The following is a 22045-nucleotide window of genomic DNA, read 5'->3' on the forward strand; positions in this document are numbered from 1 at the left end:
AAAGCAACAAAATTATGGAAGAAACAATTTGGTGCAATGATTGGAGATTCTGAATATAAGCATTTTTACTTGAAGGGTACTTGCCACGACTTCAAACATTATCCAAGATGTTACTATTTACCTACACCAGGATGAAATAGATTCCACAAATTAGTGAGCTGATTACTCCCAGCTTTGAACCATTATGTGCACAACCACAATGCCATTCACAAGTGTTTGCACCAGGTCTAATGTGCGTGGATTCTAATGCAAATTTCTCTAAACAAATCCTGTGCTTTTTTTTCCCAGGGGACCAAATACAATCATAAATACTTGCTGTGTAAACTTGTATCCAATCTTGTGAAATATGGGCTTCCTGTACATTTATGAGTCAATTAACTTATTAGTTGCTGCAGAAGATGAATGTTTCCCTATCTAATTGGGCAACCTGGTAACTATGATTGATAACAGTATTCTCTTTTTAAAGCTCCATTCTTTTTGAGATTTTTTGTCATAGTTAATGACAAATTTGATAGTTTAGCATCTTGATTTATGCAACTCACATGATTTATATTAGATTTAATTTGTTAACAGAATGATAAAGGCTCGAGACCAGGAAGGGTCAAAGACATGTCAGCGAGTTTTACTTTGTATTGCATATTTCAAAATAAAAGCAGTTCAAAAAGATTTACAGAGAAATGCAATTAAATTTCATGGATTTGGATTTTGTGGATTCTGATGATGTTTCACACAGTTTGAATCTGTCCAGTAGTAGAGACCTGTATAGTTAAAAAGGATGGTTAGTGCTGTAAATACTTGTAAGCTTGGCTCAACCAACAATATATATCCCACATGCATAAGAGATATGGATGCTGATAAATTGAGAAATAAATAGCTTAAGTATTGACTGTATGGTATGGAAAAATAGTGAAAGTAATTATTTTAACCTCTCTACTGGAGTTTGCAAAGTCACCTATATTCTGCTTATTAGAGTGTTTTACGGTGTATTAATCATGACTAAGTATATAGATCTCAGAGCTGTGTACTTTCATATTTTCCACCGTGTGTAATAGCCATGAGGAAGTAAGAATGATTCAAAATATCCATAAGACTAAAATGCATGCAATTTCAAACAACAAAAACAACTGTTGGTGAGAGCTATTTCATTTCACTCAAAACAGCAATAGCTTTTTTGATCCAAGAAGGAAATACAACATGAAGGAAGACACTAATTTCTAATTTTGCTTCAGCATGGTAAAGAAAGGACATCCAAACATGGTACAACTGAGATACGAAGAGAAATTTCTTATACGTAGTGTCTGTTTTTGGGTACAAAGTATGAACAATAAATGTGTGTTTATTGATTAATCAGCAAAGTAGGATCCTAAAAAATGTTTCCTGGAAATGCATTTAGCAGGCCAATCATCAACTGAAGGACCTGGCTTTAGATGTTTATTTCCATGACTATAATAATCAAAAATATTAACAGTACTAATTTGTACTCAGTGTGAATAATGCTTTTACAGGAAATCTTTGAGCCCAATAAGCCACATCCATTTCAGGAATGTGAAAAACACATTTAGATCATCAACTGCATGTCATTTATCCATGAGACTGCTGGAAATTGGCAGAAACAGAATTGACAGCCAGATACTCCTGCAGCTGTATTTTTCTCCTGCTTGTCCTTATTGAGATGGAATTATTGGTCTGTATTTATTAGAATGTGATTTAGTTCCTGTTTTTATATATAGGAGTTTCCACTTGACAGATGAATCTGGTTCAACCAAAACGAGTCAGATGAGAAAATGATTCATCGGACATAGCTTTGGGAGTTCTGCATTAGGTCCATTTGCTTTCTGTAAACTGCCTTTTGTAAAGTACTGTATATTTTACATTTTTGTGGTTTAGCTCCATTTATGTGAATAAATGCTATTTATTAGAATGATGTGCGAAACTTGTTTTGATTTAGGTTAACTTTGTAGTCACAGTATTCAAGAATCTTGTTGACATTGCACTCTACATAATGCCAGCTTATTATGTGCCATTAATGCCTCCTATCCCAGCTGTACACCCTTCTGTCTGTTTTACTTAGTATCCAAGGGGTGTATGGTTGAGGGCAACCAGTTATTCTTCATCTTTGTCTTCAACCAAAACCACTCAAATCTAGATTAGCCAATAATCAAACAGAACTGTAGTCTCTTGTTCTCTATTTCTGCCTCTCCCTCCCCCAAGCACTCTTCTTCCCCTCCCCTCCCCCACACTCCTTCATCTATCATCTTCATCTGTGTCTTTGTCACATTCAAACTTGATCATTTCAATGTCATTCTTTCATCCTCTATAAATTAAACTAATCCAACATGATGCACTAAGTCACGAGGAATTCTGCAGATGCTGGAATTTCAAGCAACACACATCAAAGTTGCTGGTGAACGCAGCAGGCCAGGCAGCATCTCTAGGAAGAGGTACAGTCGACGTTTCGGGCCGAGACACTTCGTCAGGACTAACTGAAGGAAGAGCTAGTAAGAGATTTGAAAGTGGGTGGGGAGGAGGAGATCCGAAATGATAGGAGAAGACAGGAGGGGGATGGATAGAGTCAAGAGCTGGACAGTTGATTGGGAAAAGGGATATGTGAGGATCATGGGACGGGAGGCCTGGGAGAAAGAAAGGGGGAGGGGGAGTTCCCTTTTGCCAATCAACTGTCCAGCTCTTGGCTCTATCCGTCCCCCTCCCGTCTTCTCCTATCATTTCAGATCTTCTCCTCCCCACCCACTTTCAAATCTCTTACTAGCTCTTCCTTCAGTTAGTCCTGACGAAGGGTCTCGGCCCGAAACGTTGACTGTACCTCTTCCTAGCGATGCTGCCTGGCCTGCTGCGTTCACCAGCAACTTTTATGTGTGTTGCATGATGCACTAAGTAATGGTTTATATTTTCTTCCTTGCTGTTCTCTCTGATTCTGTCTGCTTTTCGGGTTCAGCTTAGACCCCTTTGAGTGATCACTTTTTGGAAAACTTACTGAATGACATTTCAGCATTATATAATATGCAATGGAAGAAGTCTACTGTTTTAAACTTGGCCTGTGCTACTATTTAGTAGTCATATGATCTGTATCAATTTGTCTATTTTTATATGTACTGAGACAGACGCCATGCCAGACTTGCCTATTAAAGTAGGTGCAAATGTTGTTAAGCATAGATAGGCAATAAATCTATTCATAGAGCAACTGGTAAAAACATTTCTGACCATTGCAAAGTCCTCCTGCTTCACACTAATGGAGAAAAGAAAACACCAGTCCTGAATTTGGTCTCACGATAACACAATTCAGTTAATAACAAATAACAAGGACAACTACAGATGCAAAATGTTGCCCTGCCATTTTCTGGCAGAAAGCATATCCTAAAAGGGCATTCAAGAAGTTTAATTTTCATACCATCATGGAGTTTCACTGTGGTTTAAATACACAAAAGCAAATCAATGGCTTTGCAAATTTCAAATAGTGACTGAAATTCAGATGCTATTTTAAAGTATACAAAAAACCTTCAAATTTTTGAATTTCTTTTTAAGGTTCTGAATTAATCCATTTTATTCTGTGAAGGTTAAATAAAGGTGACACAAGCATTTGCTTCTGAATTTAAGTGTAGCTCCCTCTAGTGGTTTTGTAAAGTTCACTGGAAAAAATAGGTTTCAGTGAATCAGATTTACTAAAAGCAAGAGACAATAATATACTTCAAGGTATCGATGTATTTGCATTCCCTGCAGATAAAACAAAATAGCATTTGAGAATATAGCTATTATAACTAACAGATGAACTATATGCAAGAGTATTAGTAGTGAAATGATCACGTGCACCTAAATAGTGCTCTCTGTGAAATGAGTTTTCAGAATTAATCATTCAGAAACATTTTTGTCATTTTGTTTTATTCCATTTTAATTTTATTTTCCTCCATAATACTAACAATTGTGATACAATCTATTTGCCTGTTATAGCTGTAGCAAAAATACACGGCTTGCACACAATAATAATCATTTTATCTTCACAGATTAAAAATGTTTCCATTTTGCCTAAATTCCTGAGCACTTGACATCATTTCAGTCCAGGTCTAGAAATGGACAAAGGAGCTGAATTTCAAAGGTATGATGAGGGTGATTGTTCTCGGTATCTTAACAGCACTTGACTGGTTGGCAGAAGGAGCTTAAGTAAAGTTGAAGTCCAAGGGAAAACTGCTGACCAGAATGGAATATAGAACAAAAGAAGATTATTGTGGTTATTCAAAGCAAATTATTTATGACCCATGACATGACTGCATTTGTTCTTCAGAGCTGTATGTAGTTTTATATCAATGACCATCATAAGAACCTGTTGGAAATATTTTTGATAATTTCACAGTTTTCAGTTTAGTTCAGGGTTTCTCACATAACAAAGCATCTTGTGCCCATCTGTACCAAGACCTGGATAATGCTGGAGAAGCAACCTAATATTCATTCCCTTCATTACCACATCAGAGATTAAATTATTCTTAGTAAAATAAAACAAAAAGGAAGAAATAGTGCAAAAAACATACACATTTCACAGTTGATGCATTCAGTAGTAAAGTTTATATTTAAAGAAACAAACAAATGCTGCCAATTCCAGCCAATTCTTGTTATGTGCCTCAGCCCCTCCAAACCAGACCAGACCTGAGAGCGAAGAGAAAATTGGATCACTTGAAGCAATTACCTAAGTGCGTGGCCTTGCTCTTCCTGTGCTTGATTCTGGCCCCCGATATCAACACAAGCTGGTTGTAGATGCTGATCAATCTGCTAATTGACCTTGACTCTTCTCTCATTGTACAGGAAGGTTTTAACGTGTGTGTCTCTTCTCCCTGACAATGTCACTCCTCAAATGCTCTTGCCCTTCTTGACGGGTTCAGCAGAGTTCTATGCAGCACACAAAAGTGATATCTATCTGGGAACATACTGAACTGCCCTTTCTCATCCAAGTGTATTGTGGCTGAGCTCATCCAGCAAGGTTGCTGAAGGTGTTATACAGCTTGGCATTTTTAAATGTTTCCAGCATGAGTTTAGAATTGCAGTCCAGTCTCCTGTCAGCTCTGCTGGAACGTACAGCCACATCAATGATGCAATTGAAGTCACTAGCCAGAATTGACGCTAACAGCAGTGGGAGCTGCTTGAAGACAGCAAATCGCTCACAGCATGGGTGGGGTGGAGCCGGAGCAAATTGTTACAGTGATTTACATCAGCCACAACGAGCTACCCACCCACCTCCTCTTTGACTTTGGTGGCAGAAAAGTTGCCTCCCCACAGTAGAATCTCCAGACCGGATATAAGACTATTCGACCATATAGACAATCTCTAGGACCACCATTACGACCACCTGTAATAGTTGTGGGGGTGTGGTGGCAAGTGTTCTTGATTTACAAAATAAAGTTGCATCTGTCTTGCTCTCAGGAAGGTATTGCTAGGAACACACTGTTCTTCACACTGCACACATATATAAATGCCTTTTTTTATCACCATAGTTATTTGAGTTCTGGGATCACTGAATCAGTGCGAGCCCTCATTTCACAGCCTAGGTGAAAACTCCAAGCTGTTTTTGGGCTCATATACTAGGAATGATCTCCTCCAGACCATGGTATCTCTTGCGGCAATGCTGGTGGTGACCAGTCTGTGTTCTTGTTCCAATCTCTAGCTCTTGTTGATCCATAGTCTCCATCCCTTGGAGTCGGAGTGGGTTGGATATTGTACTGCTGCCAATCTCCTGGATCTGGTACCTTAACAAGGGAGCAGTGTGTATTAATGTCTTATCAACCATCACGTTCCCTTTAGCAATATTGACTATCCCACACTATTCCACTGTTTAGTCATTAAGTTATTTCAGTACTCTGCAAATGATGACACGACACTTGATTGTGAAAGAACTGGGTTTTGAAATGACTGGGACTTCAAAATCAATTTTTCAAGGATATTCAGTGTTCCAAAAAAGTATGCAAGAAGGGAAAAGTGGAGAAATGGCGTTATTATTCGGGGAAAGTTTCAGTGGCTTGGTGAGTAGTGAGTGATGGACTGAATCATTTTGGATGGAAATAAAGAACAAAGGCACGGGTAGGAGCAGTCTATTACAGCTGCAAGTGTTGCCACTCGGTAGGAATAAGCATAAATGGGGAAACATCAAAGCCATGTAAGAGAGGAGCTGCAATTACCATGGGTGAATTTAATCTTCAAGTCAGGTCTACAATGGCAATGAAATTTGTGGAGTGTGTAAGGGTAGTTTATTACAACATCATGTTACAAAACTTAACTAAAACAGGATAGATTGTGGATTTGGTCACATGCAATGTGGTAGAATTATAGGAAATTACGTGCTTAAGGAACTCTAGGAGATTTTGATCACAACATTATAGAGTTAAGGTACATAAAATTGAAGGTGAACATCCATGGTCTAAAAATCAGTATCTTCAAACTAAAGAAGGGCAATCACAGAGGTATGAAGTTGTTGAGAGTGCACCAGGCAAATAGACTAAGTGATAGATGAGTGGATGAATAGTGGCTGATATTTCATAACACTAAGTAGAAAATTATTCCAATTAAAAATGGATTCAATGAGAAAGATATTAATCATCTATGGTTAATAAATGAGGGAGTGGAAAATACTAAATCAAAAACTAATGATAACACTGTGGCAAGCATTGATGATAGATTAAGATGGGAATTTTTAGAAAGCCAGCAGTGAAAGACCAAAAAGCTAATGTGAAGGAAATAAATAGATTATGAGTGAAAATTGGCTAATATTTATCTAAACAGCAGTAGGTTCTATGGATATGTAAAAAGAAACAGGGAAGCTAGGGTAAGTGTGGGAACCATGGAGGGTGCGATTACAGCATCATTAACAGGTGGCAATTAAGTTAAACAATATGCTTTGCATTGGTGTTCAGATTGGAGGATGCAATTTCCCAAAGAAATCAAATGAGCTTCTTTTAATAAGTATAGAAGAACTTATAAAAGAGCCTATTGTGAAAGCCTATTGTTGGAAAAAGTAGTTGGACCAAAAGCAGACAAGCCATCAGGAACTGATGGACTGCACCTAAATATTTAAAAGAAGTGGCTGCCAGAATAGTGGAGACGTTGGTTGCAGTTTTTTCAAAACTTTGAGGTCAGGGACTGGATTGGAAAACTGCAAAAGTGAAATCTTTTGTTTAAGAAGGGAGGGAACCAACAAGAGAGAAATCATAGTCCTGTTATTGTAATGGCTGTTGTTGGCAAAGCGTTGGGCGTCTTTAATCGAGGAAGAAATAGGTAGTCATTTAGAAACGCCTTATGTAATCAGATCAAGCCAACATAGTTTGATGAAAAGTAAATCATGTTTGACAGATTTGATGGAGTTCAAGAATATAACAAGAGAGTTGACAAAAGGAAATGTGTGGCGACGGTGTATTTGGTTTCTAGAAGACATTTGATAAGGTGCCACATAATAGATGAGCCCACATGAAAAAAACTTGAAGTATTAGGAATGTGTGCCAGCATAAATTGAAGACTGGTGTAAGATGGAGAGTCACAGTAACTGGTGTTTTACAGGCTGGAAGATAAAACTGGTGGAGTTTCACAGGGATCAGTTTTTGCCCTCCATATTTTTGACCTGGAGGAGGGAGCAGAAAGTAAGATATTCAAGTTTACTGATATCACTAAATTAAGCTGTAAAGCATGATGGAACATATTTGGACTCTGGAGCAACATAAAGAAGGGTTGAGTGAGTGGGTGAAAACTTGTAAATGGAGTTTAATATGGGGAAAATGTGGATGTCCTGCACTTTGGTGGGAGGAATGTAAAGGCAGATAGAAATGGCAGATAGGTGAAGTACAGAGGGATCTAAGAGTTGTTCTGCATGAATCACAAAATGGCAAATGCAGCAATTAGCTAGGTAGGCAAATGGTTGTTTGTCTTTATAGTTAGTAGATTGGAACTTAAAAGTAGTGAAATGTAGTTACAATTGCACAGGGTGCTGTGGGCTATATTATATTGACATGCATGAGAATTTCTTCTCAAAGAGGGCGGCGAATCCTTGGAAATCACTATGCCAGAGATCTAAAGGCTAGTTTACAGGAGGTATTTAAAGAGATGGTAGATAACATTTTTGAGAGATCAGGGAATTGAAAGCGCTGTACAACTGGCACAGAATAGAGTTGAAAGGTTAAAAATGTAACCAAGGCAAGTACATGTCTGTTAGAGCTATTTAGAAAAGCATATAATTCAGACAACAGTAGTAAAATCATTTCAAGCGTGTGTAAGGGTTTGTCAAATCTAAAAACACATTCGACTTCATACATTAAAACAAAATGGGAGAAGGAAAGAGGGATAATAATATCCGAGGAAGTCTGGACAATAATCTGGAGGTATCAGTGGAAGTGTACTGGTTCACAGAAATGGAGGGAGTTTGGGTGGAAAACTTGATATTTTATTACACCCTCTCAGAAATCCCATTATGATAGTAACCCCACTGTTTGCTGAAGAAATTGTGGAAATCAAAATGCAAACCATTATCATATTTTCTGGGAATGCCCCGTTATCAAAGACTATTGGAGTAATGCCCTACAAGACATCTTTAAATGTGAAATACCCTTAGAGAGTAAGACCATATATTTTGGGTATATACCTCAAGAATGGTTGAAAAGAGATAAATATTTAATGAATGTACTGCTGGTGGCTGGTAAAAAGACCCTTACCAGGAAATGGTTATCACAGGAGAGCCCAACTTTAAATGTATGGATGGAATTTACAATGGACGTTTATAAAATGGAGAAGATAACAGCATCTGTTAATCATAAGTTGGAACAATTTTATTCATACTGGAAAAAAATGGTTTAACTACATAACACCTCATAGGCCTGATTTTATTCTCACAATTCAATGAATATGTTGTAAAAAAAATATCACTCCCTATTCTGTACATAGTTTTCTTCTTGTGATTGTTCTTTCTTTCCTCTCCTTTCTATAAGTGTATACCTCAGATAAATATTATGTGGAGATTTGTGACAAATGTGATTATATGATATCTATGTACAGTTTCTGAAATACATCTTATGGAAATGTTTGTCTGATGATGAAATTCAATAAAAAATACATTACAAAAAAAAAGAAAGATTGTTTATGATATTAAATAGAAAGCCATAGTTTGGGGTCGAGGTGAGGGAAAGGGCAGGTGGCCTACCTCTGCTCCTACTTTTCTTGTATTCAAATAAACAGTTCTCCAGCATAAATCCATGTGGCACCTCATCAGATAATGATTAGAAGGGAAAAAAAAATGAGTTGGTATCTTTAGAAAGCAGTGACCCTTCAGTCCCTGTTCTGGAGATCTGGAAACTAGAATTATAAATCCTGCTTCAGGTTACTAAAATTGACAAGTATTCCTGCTCAGTAATTATTAGGATTGGCATTATCCATTCATGTAATGCGTTATTGAGGGAACGGGTTCTCCGGTTGGCAGTTTGTGGTGAGTGGGGTACTGCAGGGGCCGGTGCTGGGCCCGCAGCTGTTTACTATGTACATTGATGATTTGGAAGAGGAGACTGAGTGTAGCGTAGCAAAATTTGCTGATGACACTAAACTGAGTGGAAAAGCAAATTTTATAGAGGATGTGGAGAGTCTACAGAGGGATATAGATAGGTTAGGTGAGTGGCCAAGGTCTGGCAGTTGGAATACAACGTTGGTAAATGCAAGATAATCCACTTTGGAAGGAATAATAGAAGAGCAGATTATTATTTAAATGGTGAAAGATTGCAGCATGCTGTTGTGCTGAGGGACTTGGGAATGCTTGTGCATGAATTGCAAAAAGTTGGCTTGCAGGTACAACAGGTTATTAAGAAAACAAACGGAATGTTGATCTTCATTGCTAGAGTGACTGAATTCAAGAGCAGGGAGGTCATGCTGCAACTATACAGAGTACTGGTGAGGCCGCATCTGGAGTACTGTGTGCAGTTCTGGTCTCCATACTTGAGGAAGGATATACTGGCTTTGGAGGCAGTGCAGAGGAGGTTCACCAGGTTGATTCCAAGGATGAAGGGTTTAACCTATGAGGAGAAATTGAGTCACCTGGGACTATACTCTCTCAAGTTCAGAAGAATGAGAGGGGATCTTATAGAAACATACAAAATTTTGAAAGGGATAGATAAGATAGAAGTAGGAAAGTTGTTTCCATTGGTAGGTAAGACTAGAACTAGGGGACATTGCCTCAGGATTCAGGGGAGAAGATTTAGGACGGAGATGAGAAACTTTTTCCCAGAGAGTGGTGAATCTGTGGAATTCTCTGCCCAGGGGAATCAGTTGAGGCTTCTTCACTAAATATATTTAAGAAAAAGTTAGATAGGTTTTTACATAGTAAAGGAATTAATGGTTATGGGGAAAAGGTAGGTAGATGGAGCTGAGTTTACGGACAGGTCTGCTATGATCTTATTGAATGGCGGGAAGGATGGGCCAGATGGCCTACTCCTGCTCCTATTTCTTATGTTCTTATGTTCTTATGAGTGAATAAAAATGTCCCTTTACAACACAACTTGGTGGGTAAAAACACATCGGATTTTTTTTTGCAGTATCAAAATAAACAGGAGCTTAAGGTAAAGTTTGTTTGAATTAACCAAAATGGTTTTAGAGCTAGGGAAGTGTAAGGTTTGATTCTTTAGGCTTTATTTGAAAATCATTCAAACGTTAGAACATTTTGCCTTTGTAAATTTCCTGTGAAAACATTGAATACTGTCCATCAGTACAGGGTAGCTGCTTCCTCAGGATGCTCTACTTTTTCATGTACTTACTCTACTGGTATTAAAGCTCTCTGTTTGCAAACAGAAGTATGTGGCAGTGTTATGAACTGAAATTTAAATTTCATCTGAGCAGCCATTTAACCTTTTACTTAAATAAAGTGCGTTGGATTTGTGCATCCAATTACAAGGTGAAATCCTGCATTCTATTTGCATAAATGTTTCATCCCCTAAATGGAGATCTCCTCAGGAAAGAACATCTCTGATGTGACATCTGATATCTAATGAGCATAACACAGCTGGCTAGTGAAATCAGAGATTGCCTTACTTGCAGAATTTTTCGTATTTTTAGAAGAATTAAATCCACTGAGATGAGGATTTTCATCTGCATGAGTCTTCAGCACTTCCCATACATATCTTTGGGTGAAATGCTTCTCAAGAGTTCAGAGTTCCAAAGTGTTTTGCATGTTTTGCTGTCTTGTGTCCATCATGCGCAGAGTGACGCCTTTGACCACCGTTCATCAGGCAGCGATTGGCAGTTATCCCCTTCTGTTCGAGAGCCTGATGGTTGAGGGGTAGTAACTGTTCTTAAACTTGGTGGTGAGAATCCTGTGGCACCTGTACCTTCTGCCTGATGGCAGCAGTGTGAAAAGATCACTGGCTGGCTGGTGAGGATCTTTGTTGATGGGTGCTGCTCTCCTAGGGCAACGTTTCATGTAGATGTGCTCAATGGTTGGGAGGATTTTACCCATGATGTACTGAGCCGAATCCCACTACCTTTTGTAGGATTTTCTGCTCAAAGGCATTGGTGTTCCCATACCAAGCCGTAATGCAGCCAGTCAGCACACTTTCACAACACGTCTATAGAAGTTTTCCAAGATTCTTGATGATTCTGCTTTTTACTGTCTCTGGTCTTCTCATCTCTTTCCCCTAAAATCAACTGTAGTGAGTGAAGCGCATCACCTCCTCCTTCACCATTCAGGAACTTAAATATCTCTTCCAGGTGAGGGAGATTCATGTGGACCTCCTCCAACCTTGTCTATTAGAATACAAGCATTTTGTGCTTGCAATGTGGCCTCTTTGAAATCTGCACGGCCAAGTACAGACCAGGCAACTGTTTTGAGGACCACCACAGCAGCATCTTGAGTGTCTGGTTGCAAGTCATTTTAATTTACTTTCCGATTCCCACACCAACGTTTTTACCTTCAGGATTTTTCTTTGCAAAGGTGAGGCTAAACACAAACTAGGAGAAAAATACCTCGGATTCCACTTGGGTAGTTTACAACCTAGTAGCATGAGTGTTTGAATTTTCCAATTTTGGGTAATCCTCGCCCTTGTGTTCCTCTTCCATTCCCATCTACCTTCTCTGGTTCTCTTTCTGTTCATGTTTTCCATCTGTTCCCCATGGCCACCCCAACACCAGTTTCCTTTTGCCCATCATATCTGCCCTCACCTTGTTTTCACTGTCAACTACTTGCTCCTTTTTCCCAAACACCACCCTCCTCACTCTTCTATCTACTGACCATCTTCTCTCCACCCCACCCCACCCCACCCCACCCTTTTGTCCTGATGCAGGATTTGATCTGAAACTTCAAAGCATCCTTCTTGCCTCCACATATGCTGCCTGATCCACTGAGTTCTAGAAACAGTCGAGCATTTGCTCTAAATTGCAGCATCTAAAGTCTTTTGTTTCAGTACTTGACTGTAACACCGTGTCTTGCAGTATAATGGTTAAGTTACCAGACTACCAGCCAGAAATCTGGGCCATTTGATCAAGAGATACAAATTAGAAACTATAAGACTATTATACATAAGCGTAGAATTTAGCCATTTGGTCCATTGTTTCTGCTTTGCCATTCAATCATGGCTAACTTATTTTTACTCTCACCTCATTCTCTTTATTTTTCCCCATAATTTTGATGCCCTTACTAATCCATAGCCTATCAACCTCCGCTTTAAACATACTCAATGACTCCGTCTCCACAGCTATCTGTGGCAGTGAATTCCACAGATTCACCCCCCTCTGGCTAAAGAAATTCCCCCTAATTTCTGATCTAAAGAGATGTCCTTCAATTCTGAAGCTATGCCCTATGGTCCTAGACTCTTCTACCATTGAAAACATCCTTTCCATGCCCACTGTCTAAGCCTTGAAATACTCAATATGTTTCAATGTGATCATCCCCTCATTCTTCTAAACTTCAGTTAGAACCATCAAGGGCTCCTCATATTTTAATCTTTTCATCCCCAGGGTCATTCTTGGAGACTTCCTTTGAATCTTCTCTTGTGCCAGTTCATTCTTTCTTAGATAAGGGACCCAAAACTGCTCTCAATACTCCAAATGTTGTCTGACCAAGGCCTTATTTAGCCTCAGCATTACATCCTTGCTCTCATATTCTAGTCCTCTCAAAACGAATACTAACATTGCATTTGCCTTCCTTACTACCGACTCAACCTGCAAATTAACCTTTAGGGAATTCTGCAGTAGGACTTCCAAGTCCCTTTGCCTTTCTGATTTTTGAATTCTCTCCCCTTTCACTAAATAGTCTACGTCGTCATTCCTTCTACCCAATTTTGTTTAAAGAAATGTCAATTGCATAATATGATTAAGGGTGTCTTGGTTTTAAATATGCTCCCTGGGATAATTTCTTGAAGATTTTGTAACTATAAATTTTTGGTGCATTTTTCTCTGAAGGAAAATAATTAATTTTTCAAAAGTAGTGACCCTTGCACCACAGTTGGACTAGCTGACTGCACTATTTGACATCTATTTAATGCAGAGTTTTGGCAGAGGCCCACAGTTTTGATGAGTAATGCCAATCAATCAGGACTGTGGAAATTGCTTAAAAGTTGTCATGATAATACTGGAAGGTTACAAATTCCTTTAACGCTTATTATACCAGAGGTGAGTTTATTTTCACAAAAACTAGTGCAGATTCTGGAAATCTAAAATAAAGCAAATATTTGAAATGCATAGTGGGCTAAGTAGTGTCTGTGGAGAGACTAGAAATAATATTTCAACTCAATGTTTCTATGTGTACAATAATGGTTTAGTATTAGAGGGTTGTTTAAATGTTGGCATCTTTCTTGATAAAAGGGATATCTATGGGGATAATCTAACATTTTGATGGGCATTTAATGTGATAAAAGAGAATTAATTATGGAAGTATCCATGGGCTACTTGCTTATCTTCAGTTTTTCTTTATTCTAACAATGAGGTTTATGTAAAACAGTTTATTATAGTAAATGTCATTGAGTAGTTTAGCTAACATTGTTATGACTGTTGAAATTTGATGTGAAGTAATAAATGTGGCAATGATGTACAGGATTTATGTTTTAACTGTTAGTACTGCTGTACATTGTTTCTCAGAGGACTAATACTGATCGAAGAAATTTACTGAATTTTGATATTCAATTGAAGTTATTGTGCGTGAGAATGTTCACTGTGCTGAGGGTGTCTGCCCTCTAATAGGCATAAGGATTTTATCTGAACAAGGCAAGGAGTGGGCGGAGGCACAAAGCTGCTCCATAACTGGTTCAGCTCGCACTTATCATTGGGTGTCACAGTTCAATGCTTTATGAGTAGTTTTCAAACTCTTGAGTGATTATATGTGGAACCACAGCAGTAATTAACTCTGTAAAGCCAATTAAAGCGATTTTTGTTTAATCCCAAACTGGAATAAGTAATTGTAAACTTTATTCTCTGGATTCTTTCAAGAAAGAGTTAGATAGAGCTCTTAAAGATAGCAGAGTCAAGGGATATGGGGAGAATGCAGGAACAGGGTACTGATTGTGGATGATCAGCCATGATCACAGTGAATGGCGGTGCTGGCTTGAAGGGCTGAATGGCCTACTCCTGTGCCTATTGTCTATTGTTACCTAGATTTTTGTAGCAATTACAGGAAACTCATAAGATTGTTTAATATGTCCTCCTTCAAAGTACGATACCCTTTGGATGGCAGAACAATCAATAACTAGGCTTAAGTTACATACAGATGTATTATCTTAATGAACAAACATGTAAAAGAGATTTTTGCTCATAAACTTTAATAGCTCCTAAACAAACTGAAATTAAAATGACCAATATTAGCAATTCTTGTCTTTTAAAAATAAGTGTCGCAGTGGATACACTTCTGGTGCTCCAATAAATATTTATAATGCATGGATGTGATGAGTTCACAGATTTTGATGAAGATGACACTGGGACAACAGTCAATTTTGAAGTGTACAATCGTATTTCAAATCTTGGTCACTACTGACATGCATTGCTGAATTTTCTTTTTTCAGTATGTATTGTTCAAGTGGTGATTTATTAATAACAACTTATGGTAGTACTTTGATCTCAACAAACTTATAAGTGAAGTTGGGGAAATTGTCTAAGCTCCCACCATATGCAAGCAGCATACGGGCATGGTTACTTAATGAGAACAGGAGGTATTCCTCTTCTTTTGTAAGAAATGTTTTGTGCTAGAAGGGATTGTCTAGACTCTAAACTTGCTGGACCATGTTCCCTCTTGCTGCTAACCTATGATTCTGCAACTAATGTTAGTTATCAGTTAAGTTCATGCAAAGCAAGTTGCTTCATGATTAATATGTTTCAAGAACTCAATGTTGCACCATTCATTTACTTGCCCGTTGGGAGATCCAAGAGGCATCAAGCTTATGAACTCTTTTGCGTATAATACATACAGCTTCTTGGTTAATCTAATATATTTATTTCGGTATTATATAATTAATAACATTGATACCAAATCCATTGTTTAAACTAAACTTTGCAGTTGTTTAGCTATGAGTAATTTACAAGTTGCCCAGGTCTACTTACTCAGATCTGAAAATCAGTGAAACTCTGCAACTACGTTCTCATGTTAAGCCTTGCAGATCCGGGAACATACATATTCCTTCTGTGTAAGTCTGCTTTCACTAGATGTTTCACCTTTTTAATGCCACTCTTTATGCCTGTTAATATTGGCGTCAGTGCTTATCTATTTCCAGATGAAAGTCTGTGCAATGTTATAGATTTATATATGAATCCATTGTACTTGTATGCTGATAGTTTAACTATTCGTTCTTTTTTTTGGTAAAAACAAACTTTGATTTTTGATGTGTGTGAACTTGGCACTTGTCTTTTAAGGAGAATATTGTGTATTAATATGTGAAATCATTGATTCATGATGGAAGTGAAATCATGTTTACATTTGTTTTTAAACATTTGATTAAAAGGCCAGTTTGAAGATAGGTGTGAGTTTCACTCTTTTTAAATATGTTATATATATATATATTTTTTTCACAGTTTTCAATTGCTGACTGAGGGAGCATAGCTTAGGTGCTCAGCGATATTTTGTGACACCGCCAGAAAGTTTTTTTTTAATCCAAAGGACTTGCAAGAAGAAATGCACTTTTATATAATGGCCCAGATTTTCTGATGTTAGGTAATGTAAAGGAGATTTCTGAAGACTAGTAAGCTAAATTATCGGCAATATAGGATCTTAGTTAATTCCTTGAAACTCAGTCTAAATATTTTTGAAAGTCAGTTCCTCCACTTATCTAACCTTCACCAGTGATTGAAGTTTTGCATTGCTTTATTCCTTCATTAACTTGTTCTCTTACCCAGCCAGCCCTTGTGTTCTGCTGTACTTCTTACCCAGCGAGTCTATCCTGAAATATGGACATTTGCCCCAGTATACAGTAAATCATTGGAACGATCAACAACAATTCTGAAATTCCCTTTAAGTGCTTTTTTTAAGCCTCTCTCAAATTGTTAATGTACAATTTCCTACCCTATTTGCCTTTTGAGGATTGAGATTTCATTCACTTCATGCAAATGGAACTGACCTCACAGATTGAGTACCCCATGTATTGGATTGGGCTGAATGGGCTCCCAAACACAACAGAGACCTTCGTGATTCAGCAAAGGTATGTGATCATGGAACTTGTAGACTGATGTGAATATCCAAATAGTTAACTAACATTTCTGCAAAAGAAATCTACCCTCCTTATCTCATATGATCCATACCTATAGTAATATGATTGGTCTAAATGTCCCCTGAAATGATCTCCCATGCTAGTCACTACAAGGGAAATATGCAATATGCTAACTTTGTGAGTAATGTTAACTTAAGGAAGTGCATTTTTCAATAAAAGCTCTTGAATTTGGGAAGTTGTTTTACTTTCACATAATATGAAATATATGCATGTTTTTGTATGCACACCTACATTTGTACATGTACATCTAACCATAAAATATCTTGAATATTCAATGAAGAGTAATGAAGGTCACTTTTGATAAATCTTATAAATTAATACATGAAGTTCAAGCAGATATACTTCAAAGCTCAAGTGGCCTTATTTCCTAAAATTTAAATAAACCCACTAAATTGTAACATTGCAGTGCTTTGAGAAAGCAACAGTATGGTGAATGTTAAAGGAAACCTGTTAACTTCAGTAGAAAATTTAAACTCTTATTAGGAAGTCAGTGCAATTAAATAATACCAGATGAACATGTCCGAATGAAAACCTGTAAAAACTGGGAACCTTGGGATAAAAACAATGCTGAAAATGCAGAGCAGGTGTGTCTGTAGCTGAAGGGAAAGAGAACGGAGAGCTAATGGTTTGAGTTCCTTGAGGATAAAATCCAGGATTGGATATATTTGTTTGGTTTTGATTTGCTTTCTTTTCCTTGAAATCGCATGATAACGTGCCAATGCTCTAATTCCTTGCAGCAAATGTCTGCAAATTAAACGGTGGACATTTCCACTTTATGATGCAAACAGACATGAGTAAGGAAGTACTATAGTTTTGTGGTATTAATTTGCAGTCTTTTTATGTTGACTGGCTACATTGAAGCTTTGTAACACAGGTAAATTTATTCAGACATTTGCACTACTAGAGTGTTTTTTTCTAATAGAACAGTATAGATTTGTGGAAAATAGCCAGCAATGTTTGACAAGTGGAAAAGGTATATCTTGGGGAGGTAGCAAGGGTCATTTTCTGTTAGGTGATGTTTGTAAATAGAAAATTTCAGTTTCAGTAGAGGAACTGGCCCATTATATCACATGCAGGTGCTGGATTGAACAGGTCTATTGCTGCAGACAGACAGTAGGCACTACTTAAGCATAAAGCTCTGCTAGGATTGGAGTTGCCAGGGCCTTATCTGGAGCCACCCCCAGTGACACATATACTGCCGTAGAGTTTGACTTTCACTGTTCTCCAAGGGCTTACAAAACACCTTTCAGGAAAAAGAAAAGATGGAGGCTGTTGGAGTACAAATGTTCAGACCATGCTCATTCCAAAGGCTTTATGTGTAAGTACTTTATCACTTCTAGGTAGTTCCAAATTGAAAATACTAAAATAAATCAAGTACTTTTCAACAGTTAAAAATTTCTGTGATGCAAAAGCTTTAAACTCTCTCAACCAGTTCCTGATTAAAAATCGTTCAGTATGTCGTTATTTGTATGTACTTGTAGAATATTTTTGTATTTAAAGAGTTTTTTGAACAGTTTATTTTGGTTCCTTTAACTGTGGTCACTCTGGCTTTAGAATCTATTGGTAATATCCATAAGCATGCCTGTACACAATGTGCTGCATTTGTCAGCAAGATCACTGCTAAATATAAATATTTAAATGTATTGGTGTCAGCTCAATAATCTCAACAATTTTATCTAGCTGTATAGTAAGGTCTTGCAACAACCTCAGTTCAACATTTGTGTGATTAAAAGTATAAAAGTATCAAAGCTGGAGACATGTCATTTGCATGTACGTACTTGGTTCAGACCATGGAGATTTAGAACAGTATTTTTGAGTCAGAGTCTGTAATTTTACCAATTTATCTTCTCTAGAACGACTGAGAACTGAAGCAAATCATCATTGTGGTCATTTATTAAGTTCAAACGAAAGCAGAAAGCTAGCAGTACAGTTAATTAATTATTTACTGAATGGTCATGGGTCACAAGAAGGGTTTTCTTACAGTGAATTTGCTTCATCTTAAAGCAGTCGGGTTTCAGTAAATATGCTGGAATTTGCAACGGAAGGAAATACTGTATTATAGTACATATTTTGATGTTGATGACTTAGTAGAACATATGATAGGATTTTTTGAAGCATTTACTAAATGAATATTTGTGTTACAACAGTTTCAAAAGGAAACTATATGTGAGCCAAGATTCAGGGTGTCAGAAAATGTCATGTTTTTTGTAACTAAAAAATGTGTCAATCAAAACTTGTTTGTTCTGTACATTATGAATGTTTGCCTTCAGTATATTAATTTCTCACGTTTGATGTCACTGGTAACACCATTTGTAATCTTTCCTATTTGCTTTTAAGAAGATGGTAAGCATGCCCAATAAATGCAGCTTGGACTGCTGCAATCTTCCTGGTTAAGGATCTTTCACAATACTGTTGGGGGAGTATTCCCAGGACTTAGAGCCAGCAAAGATGAAGATGAAATGATAAGTTTCTAAAGCAGGATGGTGTGTAACTTGGAGGGGAACCTGTAGGTGGTGATGTTCCCACGTGGCCGAAGCTCCTGTATTTCTCGTTCACAGAGTTTGTATTTTTCGGACATGCTGTCAGTTTAGCCCAGTTCAATAACAATAGTGTATTTAGTAGATGGTACACACTAAAGCCACTGTGCCTCAGTGGTGAAGGAAGTGCATACTTGCAGTGGTGGATGAAACAGCAGTAAAGCAGGGGTTACATCAAGCTTCTTGGGTGCTGAAACTATGTTAATTCAGACAAACCAAGAGTGTTCCATCATGTTACTGACTGGAGCACTTTAAATGGTGAAAAGATCTCGATTGACAGGAGGTGGGTCACTTGCCATAGCATACCCCACCTCACCTGACTTTTGCGGCCATAATTGTGACTTAGTTGAGATCCTCATCAAAGGTGTCCTCCGTGATGTTGCCGGGGGGCTTGGCAATGATAAATCTTGTTTCGTGTCTTGGCCTTGTTGGAGATGGGCACTTATCTGTTTTGAAGGCTACCTGTTATCTATCTGCCAATCCTGAATATTAACTGAGGTGCTTTATTTACTGAAGAATGGTGAATGGAATTATTTGTTGGGCAATAATTAGCAAATGTCTAAACTTTCAATCTTATTAGATAATGAAAGTCATTGGTGAAAAAGCTGAAGGTGTACCTGCTAGGACATTGCTCTGGGACTGGGATGATTAACCTCCAACAATTGCAGCCATCTTCCTTTGTTGACAGACCTCTAGGATTCAGTTGTTTAGTCCACATAGGACGAAGGCTGTGAGGATATCCTGGTGTTAAACTGGAATGGGCATTAATGAGTGTGCAGGTTATTGATGGCACTGTCAGTAACACCACACATCATTGTTAATGATTGAGAATAAACACAAGAGATCCTGCAGTTGTTGGAAATATAGAGCAACAGACTCGTTGAGCTGTAATTAACCTCATTAAATCTGTCCTTTTTGTGAACAGGGCACATTTGGACAATTTTCCATATGGTCTCTTAGATAGCAGTATTGTAAGTATATTGAAGCAGCCTGACTAGAGGCATAGGCGGTTCTGGAGTGTAGTTCAACAGTATTACAGTCAAGACAATGTCTGGTCACATAACCTTTGCTGTGAGTAGTGCTTTGAACCATTTCTTGGCATCGTGTGGAGTGAATCAAACTAACTAAAGACTGAATTCTGTGATACTGGAGTTCTTGGGAGAATGTCAAGACGGATTGACAGTATTACAGAGAATAGTTGCAAATGTTCTAGCCAAGACTGAATAACTGTTGGGCTCCACCATTGTTGAAGATGATAGTGTTGCTAGAAGCCTTTGCTCCCAGTTTGAGGAGCTTTGATCTGATTGTATGGTTCATGTTTTGCAAGCAGATGAGGTAGCATCTGTGGACAGAGAAATACTAAATGGGACCCTCTGGGACCTTTTATCAGTAGTTATCTTGTCGTGATCAGGTACTTATTCAAAAGTTAGTGACGCAGTGATAGCTGTGCTTAAATTCAAACCTGAATTACTTGATTCAGAATCCTCAGTTTTGCTGAAATACTTCTTCAGGTCTAATTAAGTGGGTGTTGGTCTTGGATACAATTTGTTGTCAAAAACGAGTGTTCGAAAAATCTTGTACATTAAATAAATGCTTTGAGCCTTTTCCATGCAGTGTACCCATTATAGTTTGGTATGAGCCCACAGGAGCAATTCCCGGTGCAAAGTGTTGCACTATGTAAACCACAAAGGACCTTGGAAGTCACCATGCAATAGTCTTTGTCTTAACATTTGGGCTTCGGTTTATATTGTTTTTGATCTTCATGTTATGGCTGGAGTTTATAATGTAGTGCTGAGAACTCCAGTGGTGTTGAAAGAGATGAGGCAACCATATTTTGCCTCTGTTAACTGATGGAACTTGGAGCCTCGGATGAGAACACCCAGGGCATGAGCATTGCAATTAACAGTTGAGTCACTTGCCTGCAAAATAGAGTATTGCAGGAAACTCTGGATTAGTTCACGACTTTGCTCCTTTGGCGAACTCATGAACTTTGTTCGTAGCATGGACAGGTAATTTTGATGCAGATCATCTCCTGAATTGAGGTCCTCTTTAGTTTGTAGGCTGCATATATCCAGTGAAAGACTGACATCACTCCTGCATTTCAATTCAATTGATGCCTATTGGTTGTCTTATGGCTTGTATATGTAAGCGTATTATCTCATAATAGTATCTTAAGCATAGTGGACCATTCTGCAATTTTCAGAAGTCTATTCTAAGTGCTGATTGCATTTAGTAATAAAGCTTATGCATTGCAAATAATGTTATATGATAGAACTGGGCTAGAAACTTTGTTGATTTCATTTTAGTTGCAATTGTTTTGTCCAGAGGTCAAGTGACTTTTCAAACTTTATGTAAGCTTTGCAGAACAGTACAGGCCCTTTGGCCCACAGATGTTGTGCTGACTTTTTAACATACTTTAAAATCAATTTAGCTCTTCCCTCCTACATTGCCATCTATTTTTTCTATCATTCATGTGCCTATCTAAAAGTTCTGAAATGCCCCTAATGTATCTGCCTCTACCACCATTCCTGGCAGGGCATTCCACACACCCACTACTCTTAAGCGTAAAGAACTTGCCTCTGACGTCCCACCCTATACTTTCCTCCAATCACCTTAAAAGGATGTCACCTTGTACTAGGAATTTCTGCCCTGGGAAAAAGTCCCTGGCTATCCACTTGATCTCTGCATCTTATCTTGTACGCATCTTTCAACTTGCCTCTCATCCTCTTTTGCTCCAAAGAGAAAAACGCTAGGCTGCTCAACCAATTTTCATAAGGTACGCCCTTTTATTAAATTCTTTGCAGACAT

The 22045-nt window shown here is 38.0% G+C and overlaps 1 protein-coding gene across 14 annotated transcripts in view; it reads left to right on the top strand.

Annotated features, from left to right (window-relative positions):
* LOC140211100 (microphthalmia-associated transcription factor-like) overlaps window positions 1-22045 on the top strand; it is a 259427-nt gene that overhangs the window by 77729 nt on the left and 159653 nt on the right. Inside the window, exon 1 of one of the 14 annotated variants that reach the window (XM_072280557.1) lies at window positions 4087-4108. The exons of 12 other annotated variants lie outside the window; for them this stretch is intronic. Coding sequence is in view for 1 of the 2 variants with exons in the window: in XM_072280556.1 (XP_072136657.1) it covers window positions 17963-18018 (56 nt within the window). In the remaining variant the exon portion in view is untranslated. Of the gene's footprint in view, window positions 1-4086; window positions 4109-17934; window positions 18019-22045 lie in introns of those variants that run through there. One more of the 14 variants, XM_072280556.1, reaches the window with a different exon arrangement.

Source organism: Mobula birostris, chromosome 16, assembly GCF_030028105.1.
Source record: "Mobula birostris isolate sMobBir1 chromosome 16, sMobBir1.hap1, whole genome shotgun sequence".
NCBI lineage: Eukaryota > Metazoa > Chordata > Chondrichthyes > Myliobatiformes > Myliobatidae > Mobula > Mobula birostris.